Source organism: Ahaetulla prasina, chromosome 1, assembly GCF_028640845.1.
Source record: "Ahaetulla prasina isolate Xishuangbanna chromosome 1, ASM2864084v1, whole genome shotgun sequence".
NCBI lineage: Eukaryota > Metazoa > Chordata > Lepidosauria > Squamata > Colubridae > Ahaetulla > Ahaetulla prasina.
In genome coordinates this window covers 371,469,680-371,489,587 of record NC_080539.1, presented here as the reverse complement: position 1 = coordinate 371,489,587, position 19,908 = coordinate 371,469,680, and the positions used below count along the sequence as shown (strand labels likewise).

At 42.6% G+C, this 19,908-nt stretch overlaps 1 protein-coding gene across 1 annotated transcript in view; it reads right to left on the bottom strand.

Moving 5' to 3' along the window:
* PTPRS (protein tyrosine phosphatase receptor type S) overlaps window positions 1-19,908 on the bottom strand; it is a 291,141-nt gene that overhangs the window by 128,133 nt on the left and 143,100 nt on the right. The window contains exon 6 of the mRNA XM_058163586.1: window positions 14,870-14,980. Coding sequence (XP_058019569.1) covers window positions 14,870-14,980 — 111 coding nt within the window. The remainder of the gene's footprint in view (window positions 1-14,869; window positions 14,981-19,908) is intronic.

Here is a 19,908-nt window from a genome sequence, read left to right as displayed (position 1 = left end):
GGTAACATCATCACTGCTTGGAGGGAATAGAGTTTGCTCTCAAACCCTTCTAGCACTGATGATGTTAGCTAGTCAGGTCATGAAAAATCTGCAAGAAAACACCCAAGCTCAGAGGTCACCAAGGAACCCCACCGTCCTCCTCCTTCTCCTACTCCTCCACTCCACTACTCCCTTCACGCACTGATGATGTTACATAGTTGGGTCATGAAACGTCTCTCGTAAACCTGATAGCTTCATCCTCAGGTCCTTAGGATGAAGCATGTTTCCATCAAGGAGAATCCTTCCCTGCTGGAGAACCTATGAAGAGCTTTCCTACGCTTGATGGACCTCTACTAGAAGGGAATTAGAACAGGGGTCTCCAACCTTGGCAATTTTAAGACTCGCGGACTTCAACTCCCAGAGTTCCTCAGCCAGCAAAGCAGGCTGAGGAATTCTGGGAGTTGAAGTCCTCAAGTCTTAAAAGTTGCCAAGGTTGAAGACCCCTGCATTAGAAAGTTCAAGCGGTCAGATAGGAAGCAGGATGGGGCGCAAGCTTGTTTTGACAGACCTGGTTCTAGGAGAACGGAGCACCAGCATCCAAACCACCTCTCGTCTTTACAACACTGGAACCTCAAGATGGATCTGGAAAGCAAATTCTGAGGACCACAATCTTCCATGACCACCTGCCCCTGGATACAGGTAGTCCTCGACTTACAACCTTTTGAAGTTACAACAGCATCAAAAAAAACCACTTACAACCGTTGCGGCATCGTTGTGATCACGTGATCAAAATCTCGGCAACCGGCTCATATTTATGACGGTTACAACGTCCCGGGGGGGGGGGGGGGTCACGTGATCAACTGAAGTGCTTCGCTTAACGACCATGGCACGAAAGGTCGTAAAAATTGGGGGCGAAACTCACTTTAACCAAAAGTCTCGCTCAGCGAGAGAAACTTTGGCCTCCGTTATGGTCGTAAGTCAAGGACTACTGGTGGGTCGAATTTGCAGCTGGGTTGGAGAGGGGAGGATAAGAATGCCGGCGGGGGGGGGAGGGCGGAGGCAGAGGCAAGGGGACCCCACTTATTAAAACTTTGGTTCCTTCAGACCCCGATCCACGTTTCAAAATAAGCCATGGTTAGAAAGCAGGGAGGATGGTGAGGGTAGCTGGAATGAACGCAAGGCCAGGAACGTGACGTTAATTTCGCTCGATCCAACAAGCAAAGAGGGAAGAGAGTTATCAGTGTGTGTGTTTGTGTGTGTGTGTATGTTTTTTTTAAATAATAATAATAATAATAATAAAAATTAAACGGTGAATGGGGAGAAAAGAAAAGGAGGTGAGGTTGAAAGCATCAAAGGGAACCAAATGGCATTAAAAAACATTTTGACACCCAGCAAAGCTGCTATTTTTGAATGAGGTGAGAAGTTTTTGGCATTTTGGTGAGAAGACAGGGTCTTGCCCCAAAATGGGGATGGGGGGGGGGGGAAAGGAAAAGGTGGGGGGGTGGGTTTTCCAAAATAAAACATACAGCCTCAACACAATTCTGAGGAAGCTTAGATTACACCTGTCTTCTTGGGTTAGATAAGGCAGGCTGCGTAAATCGTTTTTTTGAAGGTACAATTCAATTGGGGGATTTTTAAAGCTAGTTACCACCAGATTCCTGGGCTCAGAATTAATTTTTTCTCTCTCTCTCCTTAATTCTTCCAAGGAACCAATAATAATAATAATAATAATAATAATAATAATAATAATAATAATTTTCCTCTTGTCTCCTTGGTCTATTCTCCAAACCGGTCTTTTCTTTCATTTAGGGCATCTGAATTTATTTCCCCCTGGTATTGATTACAACTTAACCTTCACAAAAGTGTAAGGTTTGTATGTGTGTGTGTTTGTGTGTTTGTGTGTGTGTGTGTTTGTGTGTGTGGGTTCATTTAAAATCTAAATTTTAAAAGCTTACTTCGCAAGGTGGGTGGCGAAAAACACCCAATTTTATTTCAGAGCTGCCCCACCGAGACCAGGATATTTTAAGACGCCATCGATGGTGGCAACGTGTACTGAAAAGAAAGGCGACCAGGTGTAATCTAAAACCTCTCCCGTAACCCCCCCCAAAAGAATCATCATTAAAAATGAACGGAAAAAACAACAACAAAAAACAGAAATAGCAATGCAAAAGAGACCTTAAGACATATAATAAGCAGGCACAGGTGGGGCTGGGGTGTTGTTGTTTTTTTAAATTACAAAAAAAAATTCACAATAGCACAGTGTTCCTGCAGACTGCCCTTCAGGAATTTGGTGGGAGAATTCCCTAAAAAAAAAAAACTCGCGAGAAATCCTTCTGCAGAAACAGAGTGTTAATTTTGCCTGGTTTCTTCACTTGATTTTTTTTTTCCCCATTTTTTTTTCCTTCCAAAAAAAAAAAGGGGGAAATTGGAGAGCAGGGGATTTATTTAAAAGCAGCAGAGGGTATCCGCTTACCCCTGAACTATTTTTTCCCCCACTTCCTCTCTTTCTTTCCCTTTTTCGGTGCGAGTGTGTAGAAGAGGTTAGAAAGGATTTAAGCGAGGGCCTTCAGTCAGGGGTTTTCCCGCAAAGGGGGCAACTTTTAAAGACTTGTGGACTTCCAACTCCCAGAATTCCCTAGCCAGCTTGGCTGGCTGAGGAATTCGGGGAGTTGAAGTCCACATGTCTTAACAGAATAACCAAATAGCAGAGTTGAAAGGGACCTTGGAGGTCATTTAGTCCAACCCCCTGCTCAGGCAGGAAACTCTATACCCGAGATGACGTGTGCCACAGAAGACACGCAGAGCCATCGCCAGCTTCCCGAGCGCTGGAAAACGGCCTAAAACTGTTTAGGGTTTAGGGCCCTCAACCAATCAGTATTAAACCAAATCTGCCTATATTTCGAATTTGCCATCCAGAAAATCCACAGTATGCAGCTGATTTGCCCAATTTCTGCTTTAGTTAGCATCCTAGTCTTCAATTCTGTTTTCTTTACATGAACTTCTCTACACCAAAAATGGAACCAAAGGACTTCAGAAAAATCGAGCTTTTCCAGGTGGATTTGGGACTGAGCTAGATCCAAATGGCCTCATCTATCGCTTACTTAACATTGCAGTCACAACGGGAAACCTGGCTTATTAGGAGATCCAACCAAGCATGATCAACCATGATCTGTTCTAAAGATTTCTAGGTGCTTTCAAACAGACGGTGCTTTCCTTCAAAAACGAAGCTGTTCTCTGCTAAATTAAGTCGTACAGCAACCCACTTCATCATCTTTTAACAACCCCATAATCCCTTGCAGGGCAATTCTGGGCAATTGAATGGAGCTAGCCAAGTGTTTTAATGGCCGGATGCCTTTTCTGCCGCCAGTGTGGAGTTTTGTTCAGCAAATATATATTCTCATCGTGCCCAGAGAGAGAAATATCTGCCTCTACCTAGGATTGAACTCACAGCCTCCTGATTGTGAGGCAAAAGCTCCACCTCTAGGCCTCCGCACCACTCCATATGGCAACTCATTTATTTAGCAGAAAGTTAAAATAGCCAATTATCCACATATTTCCTTGAGCTGGGGAGTTTTCTATTGCCCTTATGTCACAATCTTAATGAGCGTTCCTCTTCTGGTGTCTTCATAATCCTTTATGCGATACTCTCCAAGAAAGGGTATCTTGTATTAAGAATAATTCTTTGCAATGCTTCCTAAAAGGTCTTGAGGTCGAGGATAAAGGTCAAAATTTAGAATGGAGGTGTCCAAACCTGACCACTTTAAGACTTGTGGACTTCAACTCCCAGAAGTCCCTAGCCAGCATGGCTAGCTGGGGAATTCTGGGAGTTGAAGTTCTCTAATTTTAAATTTACCAAGGTTTGGACACCCCTCGTTTACAAGTTTTGTAGTTCTAGGAACCCACTTTGATTTTGGTAAATAAAGGAAAGAATGTGGGATGGGAAAATGAGTGTGTGTATTTTTGTCGTTATTGTGTGTGTGTATTTGTGAGTGAGTGAGTGTTTTAATGCCTGCATCCAGGCATCTAAGCATGGAATTCTCTGCATCTTCAGAGAAGGACAGATGGTGAGACAAAAGAAGGAGAAGGAAGAAAGAGAGAGGCAAAGAGAAAAAGAGGGAGAGAAAGAGAGAGAGAAAGAAAGAGGGATTTTTTTTAAAAAAAAAAGTTTGCACCGGATTTCTCAAACAAATATCAACGACAACAAAAATCACACAGCAGTTTCAGAATTTTAGAAAAATGTAAATTGCTCTTTTCTTTTTTCTCTTGGTTTTTGGTTCTAAAAGTTGAAGAAATGGGAATAACAGCTGAGCAGAAAATGGGATATGACATAGTAGGAAAACATAAGGTGTTGGTTTGTCTAGTTCTTTCTTTCTTTCTTTCTTTCTTTCTTTCTTTCTTTCTTTCTTTCTTTCTTTCTTTCTTTCTTTCTTTCTTTCTCTCTCTTCCTTCCTTCCTTCCTATCATCTATCTATCTATCTATCTATCTATCTATCTATCTATCTATCTATCTATCTATCTATCTATCTATCTCAGAGGAGTCCAATCTTGGCAACTTTAAGACATGTGAACTTCAATTGAAGCCCAGAAGTTGCCAAGTGTGGGTCTCGCCTTGACCCCGTGGCCCTTAAAATCATCTGCTGGCTGAAACCAGTTCATCTATTTGTTTTCATTGATTGGTTTTATGTATATCTTGCCTTTATTATTTTTATAAACTGATCTTTTACCTTCCCTCCAGGAGAAATCGATGATTGAAGATGGAAGTCAACAATCTCTTTAAAGATCTTTCTACAGTTGTGTCTTTTTAACCCTTCTGGACAGGAAAAAAAAACACCACCACCACCACCACAATTTCTCTTTTTACCAGTCTCTTTTCTGTGAAAACACACAGTACATGGTCTGTCGGAAGTGACATTCTGTAAGTAATTTTCCTGTTAGGATTAAATCTAGGGTTATCCACAGGGCCTGGTCAAAAAAGTCAAAATGGTAGTGCCTCAAGGGTACGACCCAAGCTTTGATGTTTTTTGTGCATTTCGCACAAGCCGCAAAAACTCTGGATTGAATCAGAATTTTAAAGCCTGTGAAATGAATTATTCTACAAATCTCCACATACCACTTAAAGGCGACTTCGATAGTTTTATCGGAAGCAGCTTCGCTTTGCATAGAATTTAACTCAATTTTTTTTCTTTTTTTTAAATCAATCATTTCAATGATGCATTTCAAGAAGAGATGGATAAATTCTGCCCTCTTCACTCAAAAATCGGTTTTTCTGACACAGTTGTGACTGCAAGGGACCATTTATAGCCAAGTCTGTAAAGGAGATGGCTGATTTCTAAGTAGGATATATTAAAAATAAATAAGTATATATATATCAACCAAAACTATGTTAGCCAAACCATGGTTTAATTAAAAAGCAGTTAAACAATTATGGTTTATGTGATGGATATTGCCAGTTTCCAGCATTTACTTCCAGCAAAAAAAAAATGCCCATTGGGGAAAATTGATTTTCTTAACGACCGCAGTGTTCATTTAACAACTGCCGTATAAAAAAATCTTGAAAAATCGGGTCTGGTCATGCGATGCCTCGACTTACAACCTCAACAACTATAATTCCGGGCTCAATTCCAGGCGTAAATCGAGGACTACCTATATTTATTGCATTCTTTTCAATGAGTAGCTTTCCCACTTCTCATTAATAGAGTCTCTTAGCTTAGGTGGGCGTGGCGGGGGAGGTAGAAATTTTAATAAACGTCTAAATCAATAAAATATCCCATGAGCCCTTGCTACAAGAGGGTCCTGGCAAGGCTTCATCCCAATGGCTACCTCCTTTTCCTATTGGTCAGGGAGGAGGTAGTATAAGCTACAGGTGCAGCTTGAAACCGCCCCCCGTCCCCCACAGCCAATCAGTGCCTGAAAATGCTGCCATGCCTCGGCTACCATAGAGCTGTGCTGGAGAGAGAGAGGCTTGACATCCCTGACATTCTTTCTATCCGGCTCTTTTTCATGGAGGACCAGATGGGCGAGGAGCCCAGTATTGATGGAGTGAACATTGCAATGCAGGACCGATTCTGTTTGGGATTGAATTTAGACACCCCACCTCCAGGGTGTTACACAGCTGGGCAAACGGACTCCGTATTTGTCTTCCTAAAACACACATATCCCATTCCCAGTGACTCCGTTAAGAGAACAAAGGCGCCAAGCCACCCAAAATCTCCTACGCGTTGAATTTGGAAAGCTTTCAAGAGAACTGTGTGATGTTTGTCGTTTTTGGCTTGCCGGATCATTTCAGTTATCAAAGGAATGGAAAACGGGGTAGAATCGGAAAGGGTAGGAAAGGAAACAGGAACACTGGCTTTTCATATATATATTTTTTTCCACGATGCTTTTGGAATAAATTGCAGCATAGCCGAACCAACTTAAGAAACAACAACAACAAAACGAAAAAAGAAATAAGAAAACACAACATTTGAAACCAATGAATCCCAAATAAAAAGAGAGAGAGAGAGAGAAGAGAGAAAAAAACACCCAAAAGCAAATAAATAAATAAATAAATATAAACAAATCGAGAATCAGGTAGGGATCGCTTGGAGGGGTGGGTGGGTGAAAATCCACTGAACAGGGGAAAAAAAAAAAAGTAAAATATCTTTAAAAAAATGGATATAGATATATATCGATATATATACACACGCACACATACGCACAGTTGGAAAAACACCCTCCTCCAAAGGATTTTTTTTTTTTGGAAATAATAATAATAATAATAAAGCCATCAAAACAAAAATGTAAAATAATTTTCTTTAAAAAAACAAACAAACAAAAAAAAAAACGAAAAGGACCGGCATGCAAAGATCATTGTTAACATTCTCCTAATCATGCATCAGGCCCAAACGTCTGTCAAAAGGACAAAAAAGTGCACATACAACGCAGCAACGTTACCAAGGATGCAGAGAGAGGCCGACAATGCAACTCAACTCATCTCCGGCGAGACCTGAGAACGAGCATATCTCGCCCGCCGTCTTATATTTGATATTTTTTTAAATAATGATATGACAAGAGAATTTTTTTTCTTGCTTTCTTTCTCTTTCTCTCTCTCTCTCTCTTTTCTTAAATTTTTTCCTTATTTTTTTTAAAATAATGATATGACAAGAGAATTTTTTTCCTTGCTTTCTTTCTCTTTCTCTCTCTCTCTCTCTTTTCTTAATTTTTTTTCCTTATTTTTTTTAAAATAGACATAGTTCGTTATCGATAAGAGCTTTCTTATTTATTTTAGATATATATATATAAATATATATATATTAAAATCGTCGTCATCATCGTAGTCGTTTTTTTTTATTATTATAAAAAAAGATAAAGGTTATAGATAATAGATAGATAGATATATATATACTTCTCTCTTTATAAGAAATGTAAAAATGTGGGTAAAGAAAGTAAAAAAAGAAAAAAAACCACACCAACCTTCTCGTAGCTCTGAGGGATGTTAAAGGGGTTTGATGCGGAACACAATGACATGAGAAGAGAGAAAAAATAGGGAACACAGAGAGAGTAAAAAAAGGCCTTTCATGCCTAGCAACTGCAAACCGTTTTGCTTTTTCCGTTTTTAACTTAAAAAAAAAATTAAAAAAAACTTTTTTTCCTTTTTTTTTAATTAAAAAAACAAAACAAAAAACTCCAATATGTCCCTTTTTCCTTCCGAACCATCGGGGCCACCAACGAGAGGGCCCAGGAACGTTGAAGGTCTCTGAGAAGGGGGGGGGCGCCTCAGGTCAACCTGGACGGGCTTCTTTAAGAGAGCCCCCCCCCCACCTCCCGAGAATTCGGAAGCCCCCTCTGGCACTGCTGGATTTGCCCACCCAACCCCCCCCCACCGCTTCCTCCCCCACCATCAACCCCCCTGTGGCTTGAAGGAAAGAAAAGATTAACAAGGACAACTTGGCGTCCCGGGAGGAACCGGATTCCCACCACCTCCGTCACCGTGGGGGTCTTCACCGTGGGTTTAGATCTCCTCCGCGGTCCACCAAAATATTTCAGGCAGGGCCAAGTAAGATCCTGATACCCATTCAAGGCATGTCCACATGGGTTTTGGGAGTTGCATCCTAAAAACTCAGCACCAGACTGCAGGTTGCAACGGACCCTTCCAATTTGGCTCGATTTAGCAACAATCTCAAATTTGTCAGACCCTCCAATTCTGAATTTTTTTGCGGGGGGGGTGAGAGGAAGGGAGAATGCAATTTTCTATTATCTTTGGATCAGTCCAATCTCGCCGAATTAAAGGGGAAGATATGAGCCTCACATCCATATGGACGTGCTTCGAACCCCAATTCCTTCGAATCTTCTTCCCTGCCACAAACTTAACACAAAAAGAAAAAAGAAAAAGAAAGAAAGAAAGAAAAGAAAAAAGGAGGGGTGGAAACCAGACCTGTTTTGCTGTTCAGGGGAAAAAAAAAACCCAAAGAAAAGGAAATGATAACTTGAGCTCTTATTCCCTTCGCACACACGCCCCCTTCCCCCCCACCCGCAAAACCCAAAGACATTAAGAGAAACAAGCATGTTACGAGAAGAAACAGTCAAGAAAAAAAAACATCAAGAATTTTTGACTGCAGCGTCAACAAAGAGGGAAAAACAAGGCGTAGAGACCCCCCCCACACCTGCAGCCCACCCCACCCCACCCATCATGTCTGGCCTCCTCCCCCTCCTCCAAATTCAGTCCTTGGGGAGATATCAACCCAAATTAACCTGCAAGGCTTCCAGGTTAGCTAGAGTTCGCTCCATGGAAATCGGTCCCCGTTTTAAACTGGGGCGAAAGTCTCCGCGAAGCCTCTTAAAAGAGCGGTTCAAATAAGAACTAGCTCTTGTGTATATTTGCACACGCGGGACGTGCCGGTCTACCCCGTCCCGTTAAGTTTGTGAGCGGTGAATTTGTTTCGTTCACACTTCTTGTAAGCATTCAAACAACTTGCAATCGTTGTACGTTGCTTTTTGGGGCGCGGACCGAATAAGCGCCACTACACCAAGTGTGAATTCTGGTAGGGTTTTTAAAAAATAAATAAATAAATAAATAAATCCCAGGCCAAGATTTTCAAGACAGCCTGATATTCCAGCATTATCTCCAGCGGGAATGAAATAATTTCAGGTCTGTACGTAGATGACACCGAAGGAATGGTTTTTCTGCGTCGCAGAATTCGAATGACGGCCCGCACAAATCCTGGGATTGCCAGCTCATTTTTAAGGTTTGTCACTTGTCATTTTGTATCTGATGATTTTAAAGTCTTTTAAAACAGGGGTCTCCAACCTTGGACACTTTAAGACTTGTGGACTTCAACTCCCAGAGTTCCTCAGCCAGCAATGCAAAGCAAGCTGAGGAACTCTGGGAGTTGAAGTCCACAAGTCTTAAAGTGGCCAAGGTTGGAGACCCCTGTTTTAAAATGTTTCTTATGCTTTAAGCCGTCCGGAGTCTCTTTGAAAAGAGACGGGTGGCAAATAAATTTAATCATCATCATCATCTCCGTTTTAATGATCCCATGATCTCTTGTAGGGTAGAGTCTGGGCAACTGAATGGAGCCGAGTGTTTACTGGCCAGATGCCCTTCCTGTTGCCAATGCGGAGTTATTATTTAGCAGATATATTCTTATCCTGCCCAGAGAGAGAAATATCTGCTTCTACAATAGGATCAAACTCACAGCCTCCTGATTGTGAGGCGAGAGAGCTCCTCGTCTAGGCCACCGCCCCACTCGGCAAATAAATTTAATAAATAAATAAAAATAAAGACTGAGAGACTCTAACCAAGGGGGGTGGGGGAATAAAATCCTGCAGTTCTGACCCAAAAAACTACACTGCATCTTTTGCAGTGTGAAGCCATAGTTCCAAAGAGACAATAAGCAACAGAGACAATATATATACCTCGTTATTACCATGCCAATAAACAGTAACAAATGCACTTTTTAATTTTTTTTGGAAATTTGGCGTAGCTGTGCAGGGAAGGGAAGGGAAGGGTTTGAAAAATATGGGTGGAAAACCAGTGACATTTTCTGGAAGAACGTCTGATGGTCACAGCCTCCTGTAGCTTCATGGTGGCCAGCCATGAAGATAAATTTCTAAAAAAACACTCATGAGCCTATCAAATAGCTAATCTGACTTTCATGGGGCAAATGGTACGTTTTTTTTTGGTGGTGGGGTTGAAGGGGGAGGGATGAATAGCTATTGAAACTCCTGCATACATCCCTACTTTAAAAACAAAAGCAAAAATTCAAGGAGAGACTTTCAGCCAGATTTTTTTAAAAATACCATATTTTTCGGACTGTAAGATGTATCTGACTATAAGATGCACCTAAGTTTAGAAGAGGAAAACAACAACAACAAAAGTTTTTGGCCTCCATGCGCCCAATTTTTGGCTCTTTTTGGGGTTTGTTTTTGAAGCTTTTTTTCGTCCTGTTTTGGGCGGCTTTTTTCGGCCCATTTTCGAGGCTTTCTTCAGCTCATTTCCCCCCCCAAAAAAGGGCTGAAAAAAGCCTTGAAAGTAGGTTGAAAAAAAGCCCCAAAAATGAGACGAAAGAAGCCTAGAAAACGGGCCGGAAAAAGCCTTGAAAACGGGCCCAAAAAAAGCCTCAAATATGGGTCGAAAAAAGCCGAAAAAATGGGCTTAAAAAAGCCCTCCCAAAAGTCCTGAAAACGGGGAATGCAGAGGCCAAAAAACAGCCGGTGGGTGGGTGGGGGGCTTCGGCAATATGCAATCTATAACAGGGGTCTCCAACCTTGGCAACTTTAAGCCTGGCGGACTTCAACTCCCAGAATTCCCCAGCCAGTTCAATTCCCTGGCGGGGGAATTCTGGGAGTTGAAGTCCGCCAGGCTTAAAGTTGCCAAGGTTGAGACCCTGATCTATAAGACGCACAGACATTTATTCATATATCGAATAGCATATGAGTAAATTTAGGAAATATTTTGTATTACCGTATATACTCGAATATAAGCCGATCCGAGTATAAGCCGAGGTCCCCAATTTTACCCCAAAAACTGGGGTAAACTGGGGACTCGAGTATAAGCCGAGGGTGGGAAATGAGGCACCTACGGTTGAAACCCTCCTCCTCAGCTGAGAAGGCTGGCGCCCCCCCCGCCCCGCCCTCTCACTGCACCGGCAGGGCTTCCGTCCGGTAAAATGTGAAAAAAAGAAGAAAAAAAAAACTCGAGTATAAGCCGTATAGACCCGAGTATAAGCCGAGGGGACGTTTTTCAGCACAAAAAATGTGCTGGAAAAACTCGGCTTATACTCGAGTATATACGGTAGATATATTTCTGAAGGAGAGGGGAATTGAGAGTGTGATTAAGTGTGGAGAGACTAGAGATTATAATTTAGGAATTATTTTAGATTATGATTGTTAGTTTTGATACCCTGCATTTTGTTCTGGGAAGTCGGGGTGGGGGGTGGGGGGTAAGGGGGAGGGGAATTGGGGGGTTGAGGCTAGAGATGAAGTCATGGTTAATGTACAGGGATTAAAAAAATGTGTCTTATAGTCCGAAAAAATACAGTACTTCTGTGCAGGGGGAAAATTCACTGATCTAGTTCAGATTGAACTGTCGTTTCCAAATGTTGGAAGTTTGTGATTAGGCCTATGGGTAGGTCTGGACAGAGGCCAAGAATAAACACCACCTCTCTTCTGAGAATACAGATAGTCCTCTATTTATGACTGTTTGTTTAGTGACTGTCCAAAATTGCAATGCCATTCAAAAAAGTGACTTACAACTGCCCCTTAATGACCGTCACGACACCTCCATGGTCATTTGATCAAAATTTAGGCACGTTGGAGGCTCTTTATTGACAGTATCAATAAAGGAGAAAATTTATAGCTCGTGGTTGAAATGAGAGGTCCTTGGTGCTCTCTGAGCTTGGTTGTTTTCTTGCGGACGTTTCATGACCCAACTAGGTAACATCATCAGCGCTGCAGCGGGTTGAGAGCAAACTCCAGTCCTTCCTGGCACTGATGCTGTTACCTAGTTTGGGTAATGAAACGTCCGCAAGAAAACAACCAAGCTCAGAGAGCGCCAAGGAGATGTAGAGTCACATAATCGCCATTTGCAACTTTCCTAGAAGCCAGATTCACTTAATGACCACCGAAAAAAAAGAAGGTCATTAAAATCGGACGCGAATCGCCTCACTTAGCGATGGAAGTTCCGGTGGTCAATCCAGGACTATCTGTATTCTGAAGAACCTGCTGACTTGGCGCATTTTGGGTCTTTCCCTAACTCATTTCTAGTGAATATTTTGAGAATTAATGCTTTCTTGGAGGAATATTGTGTTGTTCAGCTGGATATTTTTCCCCCCCTAGGGCTTAACAAGGCACCTTATAAAAGGCAGGTGTTTTTATGCTCGCAGTTAATTTTCATCTGAGCAAAGCTCCGCAAAGCTACCAAAATTCCGTGCACAGAACGTGAACGAACAATTTTGCAATTTACTGGGCCGTTGGGATCCCAAGCAGCCCCTGTGGGAGATACAACTAACAGAATAACAGAGTTGGAAGGGACCTTGGAGGTCTTCTAGTCCAGCCCGCTACTCAAGCAGGAGATCCTATATCATTCCAGACCAATGGCGGTCCAATCTCTTCTTCAAAACTTCCAGTGTTGGAGCATCCCCGACTTCTAGTGGCAAGTCGTTCCACGGGTTAATTGTTCTCACAATTGTCAGGAAATTTCTCCTTAGTTCTAGGCTGGTTCTCACTTTGATAATAGAATAGAATAGAGCTGGAAGGGACCTTGGAGGTCTTCTAGTCCAGCCCCCTGCTCAAGCAGGAGAACCTATACAACTTCAGATAAGTGACTATCTAGTCTCTTCTTAAAAACCTAAATTTAATCTGGATAACTTTTGGGAAGACGTAGGAATTAAAAATTCCTTGCATTTTAAACCTTTGGAAGGACTCATCTTCATTCAAATGCTCCCTACACATTTCACTGAAGGACAGAATTCTTCCCATTTACTGGTAATCCTACACTTATGACCACTCGCTTAGCCAAGTCAACGGGGGAAGCTGGGTTCACTTAACAACGCCAGACTCACTTAACAACGGTAGCAAAAAAAAAAAGGATGTAAAATTGAGCACGATTCACTTAACGTCTGCACTGCTTCCCAATTGAAGGTCTGGTCCCAAGTGTAGCTTCTCTTCAAAAATCTGCTTCCGGGGTTAGATCCTAGTCTGTATGGGAAGTCCTCGACTTACGGCCGTAACTGAGCCCAAAATTTCTGTTGCTAAGCAAGAGGGTTGCCAAGTGAGTTTGGCCCCATTTTACGACCTCTCTAGTCACAGTTGTTAAGCGAATTCTCACTGCGGTTGTTAAGGGAGTAACACGGCTGTTACTCGCTTAACAACCGTCTTGTTTAGCAACAGAAAATTCTGCTCCCCCGCCGTGGGACTGCGGCAAAAAAAGGTCGCAAAATTGGGCAGGGTCGTGTGATGACTCACGTAATGACGGCGTGCTCAGCGACAGACACTGTGGTTCTAATTATTGTCATAAGCCGAGGACTACCTGAATGGTATTCCACATTTCCCTTGAACGTGATCCAATCCACATTATTGGACAGACCAACAGATTGCTAATTTTCACAAAGTTGTGTTCTTCCTCCTGAAAGGATCTCTGGATCATGAACATAGACTGTTCAGTCCCTCCCTCAGTTGGGAGGGACTTTAGAGGTCTTCTAGTCCAGCCCCCTGCTCGAGCAAGAGACCCTGGCCTATACCATTTCACACACAACTTCTGAAGGCAAACAAATTATCCTCACTCTAAGGAAGTTTCTCCTTAATTCCAGGTTCCACCCATTGCTTCTTGTCCTGCCCTCAGGTGCGTTGGAGAATAGCTTGACTCCCTCTTCTTTGGGGCAGCCCCTGAGATATTGGAAGACGGCTATCATGTCACTCCTAATTTTTCTTTTCATTCAACTACATACCCAGGTCCTGCAACCGTTCTTCATATGTTTCAGCCTCCATGCCTCTAATCATCTTTGTTGCTCTTCTATGCGCTTGTTCCAGGATCTCAACAACTTTTTTTAATATTGTGGTGACCAGAACTGGATGCTGTACTCCAGGTGTGGTCTTATTAAGGCTTTGTAAAGCGGTACTAGAACTCCACATGATCTTGATTCTGTCCTTCTGTTAATGCAGCTTAGGACCTTGTTGGCTTAGGTAGGCCTGGAGACTAAAACACATGAAGAACGGTTGCAGGATTTGGATATGGCCAGTCTAGAGAAAAGAAGGACTAAGGGGGAGGGGGGACATGATAGCAGTATTCTAGGATTTGAGGGGCTGCCATAAAGAGGAGGGGGTCAATTTATCTTCCAAAGCAAGGGTCTCCAACATTGGTACCTTTAAGACTTTAAGCTGGCTGAGGAACTCTGGGAGTTGAAGTCCACAAGTCTTAAAGGGACCAAAGTTGGAGACTCCTCTTCCAAAGCCCCCGAAGGCAGGACAAGAAGCAATGGATGGAAACCAAACAAGGAGAAAAGCAAACTAGAACTAAGGAGGAATTTCCTGACAGTGAGAACAATTAATCAGTGGAACAACTTGCCTCCAGAAGCTGCGGGTGCTCCATCACTGCAGGTTTTTAAGAAGAGACTGGACAGCTACTTGCAAAGGGACGGTACGCGGTCTCCTGCTTGAGCAGGGGGCTGGACTAGAAGACCTCCAAGGTCCCTTCCAGCTCTATTCTGATCGACTGTTGGCTCATTTTTAAATGACTCCAGTTAACTAAAGCTTTTCGTCCTTTGGAGAGAGGCTTTCGACCCGACTTCTTCCACCTCGTTTAAAAAGGCCACGCAAGGCTCCCGAAAGACCTTGCCGTGTCTGCTTGCGCGTGTGAGTGTAAGGGCGGGCAGGGGTCACATTTGCCATTCTCATGAGTCACGGCGCTCCCTACCTCTCACATATAGGTTGGCGGGCGAGGAATAGCGGACTCCGGCACTATTGCTGGCGACGCACTCATATTTACCCTGGTCCGTCTCTTCGCTGCTTTCGATCTGAAGGCCACCTGGCAGGGAAGAGACAACGAGACAAAAAGGAAAAAGGAGAGGCCGAGAAATACGTTAATTGTCAACCCAGATCGGGCACAAAAGGGAGAAACGGCTCTAATGTGCCGAATGCACCAATTATTACCGATAGCATATCCGGAGCTCAGGGTTGAACTGTGGGATCCTTAGTGCTTTCTGAGCTAGATGCGGGTTGTTTTTTTTTTTTTGGCAGACGTCTCATGATCCAACTAGGTAACATCATCAGTGCTAGAAGAAGGGAGTAGGAGTTGCTCTCTATTTACATCCTTGCTCTGTCAGTGGTTTTTTTTTTCTTATAAATTTTTTTTATTTTTTTAACAACAAACAAACATAAAAATCTCATCAAACCAATTACAATGTGCTGGTGGCGTGTTTACATATCATCTTGTGCCAAAACATCTCTTTCATACATCTATCTCACATTGTATAGATCTCTCATTCAGTCTGGGTCTTTTCTAACGTATCTTTCCTTCTAACCGGTAGTAAAATAAAATCCCATATTTTATAATATTGCTTATCTTCTTGTTCTCTAATTTCCAATGTCAATTTACTCAGCTCTGTCAGTGTTGATGGGAGTGTGGTTTTCCTCCCTGGTAGTTTCTTGATTAGGGTGTTGTTTCTAGTTTGTTTGTCAGGTGTTAATCCCTGCTTATCTGGGTATTTGATTGACGATGGGAAGATTTATTTTATTTATTTATTTAATTTTGTCATAACAATATACACAAGCATAACAAGCATAACAAAAAAAATTATAATATATATAAACATAAATATGAGGAGAAACAAGGTAGTATAAGCATATATATATATTTGTTTTCTGAGGTTTTCGCAGGTGTTTGTATGTAGGTCTTTGGTTATTCGGGTTTTCTCCCGCGTAAAATTGGAAGTGTCTTGCTCCCAGAAGCTGAAGCCTGAATATGACGAATGAGACTTCGTCGAAACGTCGCCAAGACACTTCCAATTTTACGGAGAATACCCAATAACTAAAGATCTATATATATATATATATATCTATATATATATATATATATATATATATATATATATATATATATATATATATATATATATATATATATATATATGAAGAAACAATAGGACAGGAACGGTAGGCACATTTGTGCTCTTATGCACGCCCCTTAGAGTCCTCCTAGAAATGTGGTGAGGTCAACAGTGGATAGATTTTTAATAAAACTTTTGGGGTTATGAGAAGAGACCACAAAGTCAGGTAATGCATTCCAAGCATAGACAATTCTATTACAGGAATCGTGTTTTCTGCAATCTAAACTGGTGCGGTTGACATTAAGTTTAAATCTGTTGGTAGCTCTTGTGTTATTGTAGTTGAAACTGAAGTAGTCATTGGCAGGAAGGACATTACAACGGATGATTCTATGAGCTGAATTCTATGATTCTATGATAGAATAGAATTCTATCATAATAGAATTCATAGAATTCTATGATTCTATGAGAAGATGTTTTAGGCCTTCGGTATCCTTTTTGAGTTTTCTGATTCTGAATGACATATAAATAAATATAAACCGTGAGGCACAACCCCATATCCTTCTAGCACTGATGATGTTTTCTAGCTGGGTCATGAAACGTCCGCAAGGAAACAGCCAAGCATGGAGAACACCAATTCAATGTATTCCTGTGCTTAACTCTTTCCTGCAGTCCAATATACTTTTCCAACCATTAGGTCGCGCTTCCCTCTTTCAGCCTTAAGCAGCCACAACGGCAAGACACTTTTCTGTGGTTATTCCAGCTGCCAGGTTGGGTTTGGCCACATCCCAAAGCAACAACAAAAAAACAACAACCCACGAACCAAACAGCTTTTGGGATGCTATATGGCTTTGGTTAAGAACGTAGCATTTTCCCCACTGTCAGTAAAACTGTACTGCAAAGTGTAATACAAAGTGTATTGCAATGTCCCGTCTTCTAGGAAAGTTCTTAGAAACCAAAGTCGTGTTTTCAGTCTGTGCAACTTTAAAGATGTGTGGACTTCAATTCCCAGAATACCCCAGCCAGCATAGAATTCTGGGAGTTGAAGTCCACACATCTTAAAGGGGCCCAGGTTGAAAAACACCGATGCAGACCAATACTGTCTTTATTATAAAGTTATAATAACAGAATCTGAATGTGCTTCCACCTCCCGATTTTTGCTGGCCTAGGGTGGGGCCTCGCCTGAGACATCTGCATATCTTACAGCTCTATCCTGAACTCGGGCTTCTTTTATCTTCTTCCTATCCCTCAAGGCCATTTCATCTGTTCTCTGGAGTTATGGACAATCCACCAACACATCATGAACCCTTTTGAAGTTCCTGGTCCTCAGGGTTTCACGACTCAAAGGTTGACTGCCCCGATGCACGGAGGCTCAAGGTTGAATGGAGGCAGAGTTATGGAAGTTCCGCCACCAAACCACGAACCCTTCCTTGTTCTCAGCTCTCACAATCCAAGGTTGACTGCCCCTGTGCATGGAGGCTCTTAATAAAACTATCTAGGAAATAGACCTGATGGATCAGAGCAACTTTGCGAATTCTTCCTGTCTGGAAAGAAGCAGCAGAAATAACTTATTTTTTATTTTAATTTTTTTGCTGCTGGTCTTCAAGATTTGGTCGTTGGACCATCTGAATTAGGGTAGGGTTAATTTTCTGCTATTTAGCAAGGCAGCTACTGTGCTTCCCTGAAAATAAGACTGGATTTTATATTAATTTTTGCTCCAAAAGACGCATTAGGGCCGTGATGGCGAAACCTATGGCACGCGGAGCACAGGTGGCACAGAGAGCCGTATCTGTGGGCACGCGAGCGTTGCCCTAGCTCAGCTCCAACATGCATGGGTGCACCAGCCAGCTGATTTTCAGGCCTTACGGGCCCACCGGAAGTTGGGAAACATGGCTGTTTTCACCCTCCCCAGGCTCCAAGAAAGGCTTTGGAGCCTGGGGAGAGCGAAAAACAGGCCTACCAGGCCCACCGGAAGTTGGGAAATGTGCTGTTTCCGGCCTCTGGTGGGCCTCCGTGGTCAGAGGGGAAGGAGGCTGTTTTCATCCTCCCCAGGCTCCAAGAAAGGCTTTGGAGCCTGGGGAGAGCGAAAAACAGGCCTACCAGGCCCACCGGAAGTTGGGAAATGTGCTGTTTCCGGCCTCTGGTGGGCCTCCGTGGTCAGAGGGGAAGGAGGCTGTTTTCATCCTCCCCAGGCTCCAAGAAAGGCTTTGGAGCCTGGGGAGAGCGAAAAACAGGCCTACCAGGCTCACCGGAAGTTGGGAAATGTGCTGTTTCCGGCCTCTGGTGGGCCTCCGTGGTCAGAGGGGAAGGAGGCTGTTTTCATCCTCCCCAGGCTCCAAGAAAGGCTTTGGAGCCTGGGGAGAGCGAAAAACAGGCCTACCAGGCCCACCGGAAGTTGGGAAATGTGCTGTTTCCGGCCTCTGGTGGGCCTCCGTGGTCAGAGGGGAAGGAGGCTGTTTTCATCCTCCCCAGGCTCCAAGAAAGGCTTTGGAGCCTGGGGAGAGCGAAAAACAGGCCTACCAGGCCCACCGTGTGCCAAAAGCAGGGGGAGCATGAGGGGGTCGTGCGCGCAATCGCAGGTGGGGCGCATTGAATTATGGATGTGGGCATCTGCGCACGCAACTCCCCCACACTCCTCCCGCTTTTGGCACGCAACGGCAAAAAGGTTAGCCATCACTGCATTAGGGCTTATTTTCTGGTTAGGTCTCATTTTGGGGGAAATATGGTAATGCATCCATCAGGCTCACAATCTTAACTGGGGGTTTATTTTGGGGCTTATATTACGAGCATCCTGAAAAATCATGCTAGGACTTATTTTCCGGTTTGGAAAAATTGGCTTCTGCATTTTTATTTTCATTTTTATAAACTGGTTTTGTTCTGATTCTGTACGTCTCTTATATTTCCAGGAGCGATTTCTCCTCCTGTTTTTCTTTTTTTTTTCACACCAGAAAATACCACTGCGATTTTATTTAAAAAAATAAAAATAAAAAATAAAAATCCCACTTCTTGTGTCCTGTGCTGCGGAGCTGTGTCAAATTAACACTTGTCATCTTGGTGAAAAGTGGAAAAGAGTTATTCTTAGATACCCACACCAGAAAAACAAAAGAACAAAAAAACAGACATGTCTACAAGCATCAGAGAAACCAGCTTTTTAAACCTGCAGGACCGTAAATTGCAAATAAGCCAAACATTTAAGAAGTCTTCTACCCCCTTGTTCAGACGTGCCTCAGTCCATCCAGCCAGGAGAAAAAGAGAATGTTCCAAAAGGAACCATATATATTTTCCTATGTGTGTGTGTATGTATGTGTGTGTATATGTATGTGTGTGTGTGTGTGTATACATATACACACTCACTCACACATATATACAGTAGTGGCCAAAATTGTGGAAACTTTTTGGGAAAAGTGTATTTTTTAAAACTAGCTAATAACGCCACTTTTTTTGGAGTAGTAACCATAAAATTATATATCAATGGAGGATCATTTAATCAAGAATGTAATGCAATAACTTTTATGCAGGATTTGCTATTAGAATAGCAGTTACAGTTTAAAGAAGAAAAGTGAAACACATAGAAAAAACAAGATATACAAAAATGATCACCACACCCTGTTCCCCTGAAAATAAGACCCCGTCTTCTATTTTTTTGAACCCCGAAATAAGTGCTTGGCCTTATTTTCGGGGAGGTCTTATTATTTTGGGGCGCGTAGAGCAAGACAGGGCTCCTCTTGCCATCTTACCTGATTTCCAGCTCTGTCTCCCTAACCCGAACTAGAGGAAACGGCAGGGACCAGCTCTGCACGTGTTTAAATATTTTTGGGAGGTATTATTTTCAGGGAAACACGGTAGAAAAAACGAGATATACAAAAATTATCACGTCAGTTAATACTAAGTTGGGTAACCTTTAGCGTGA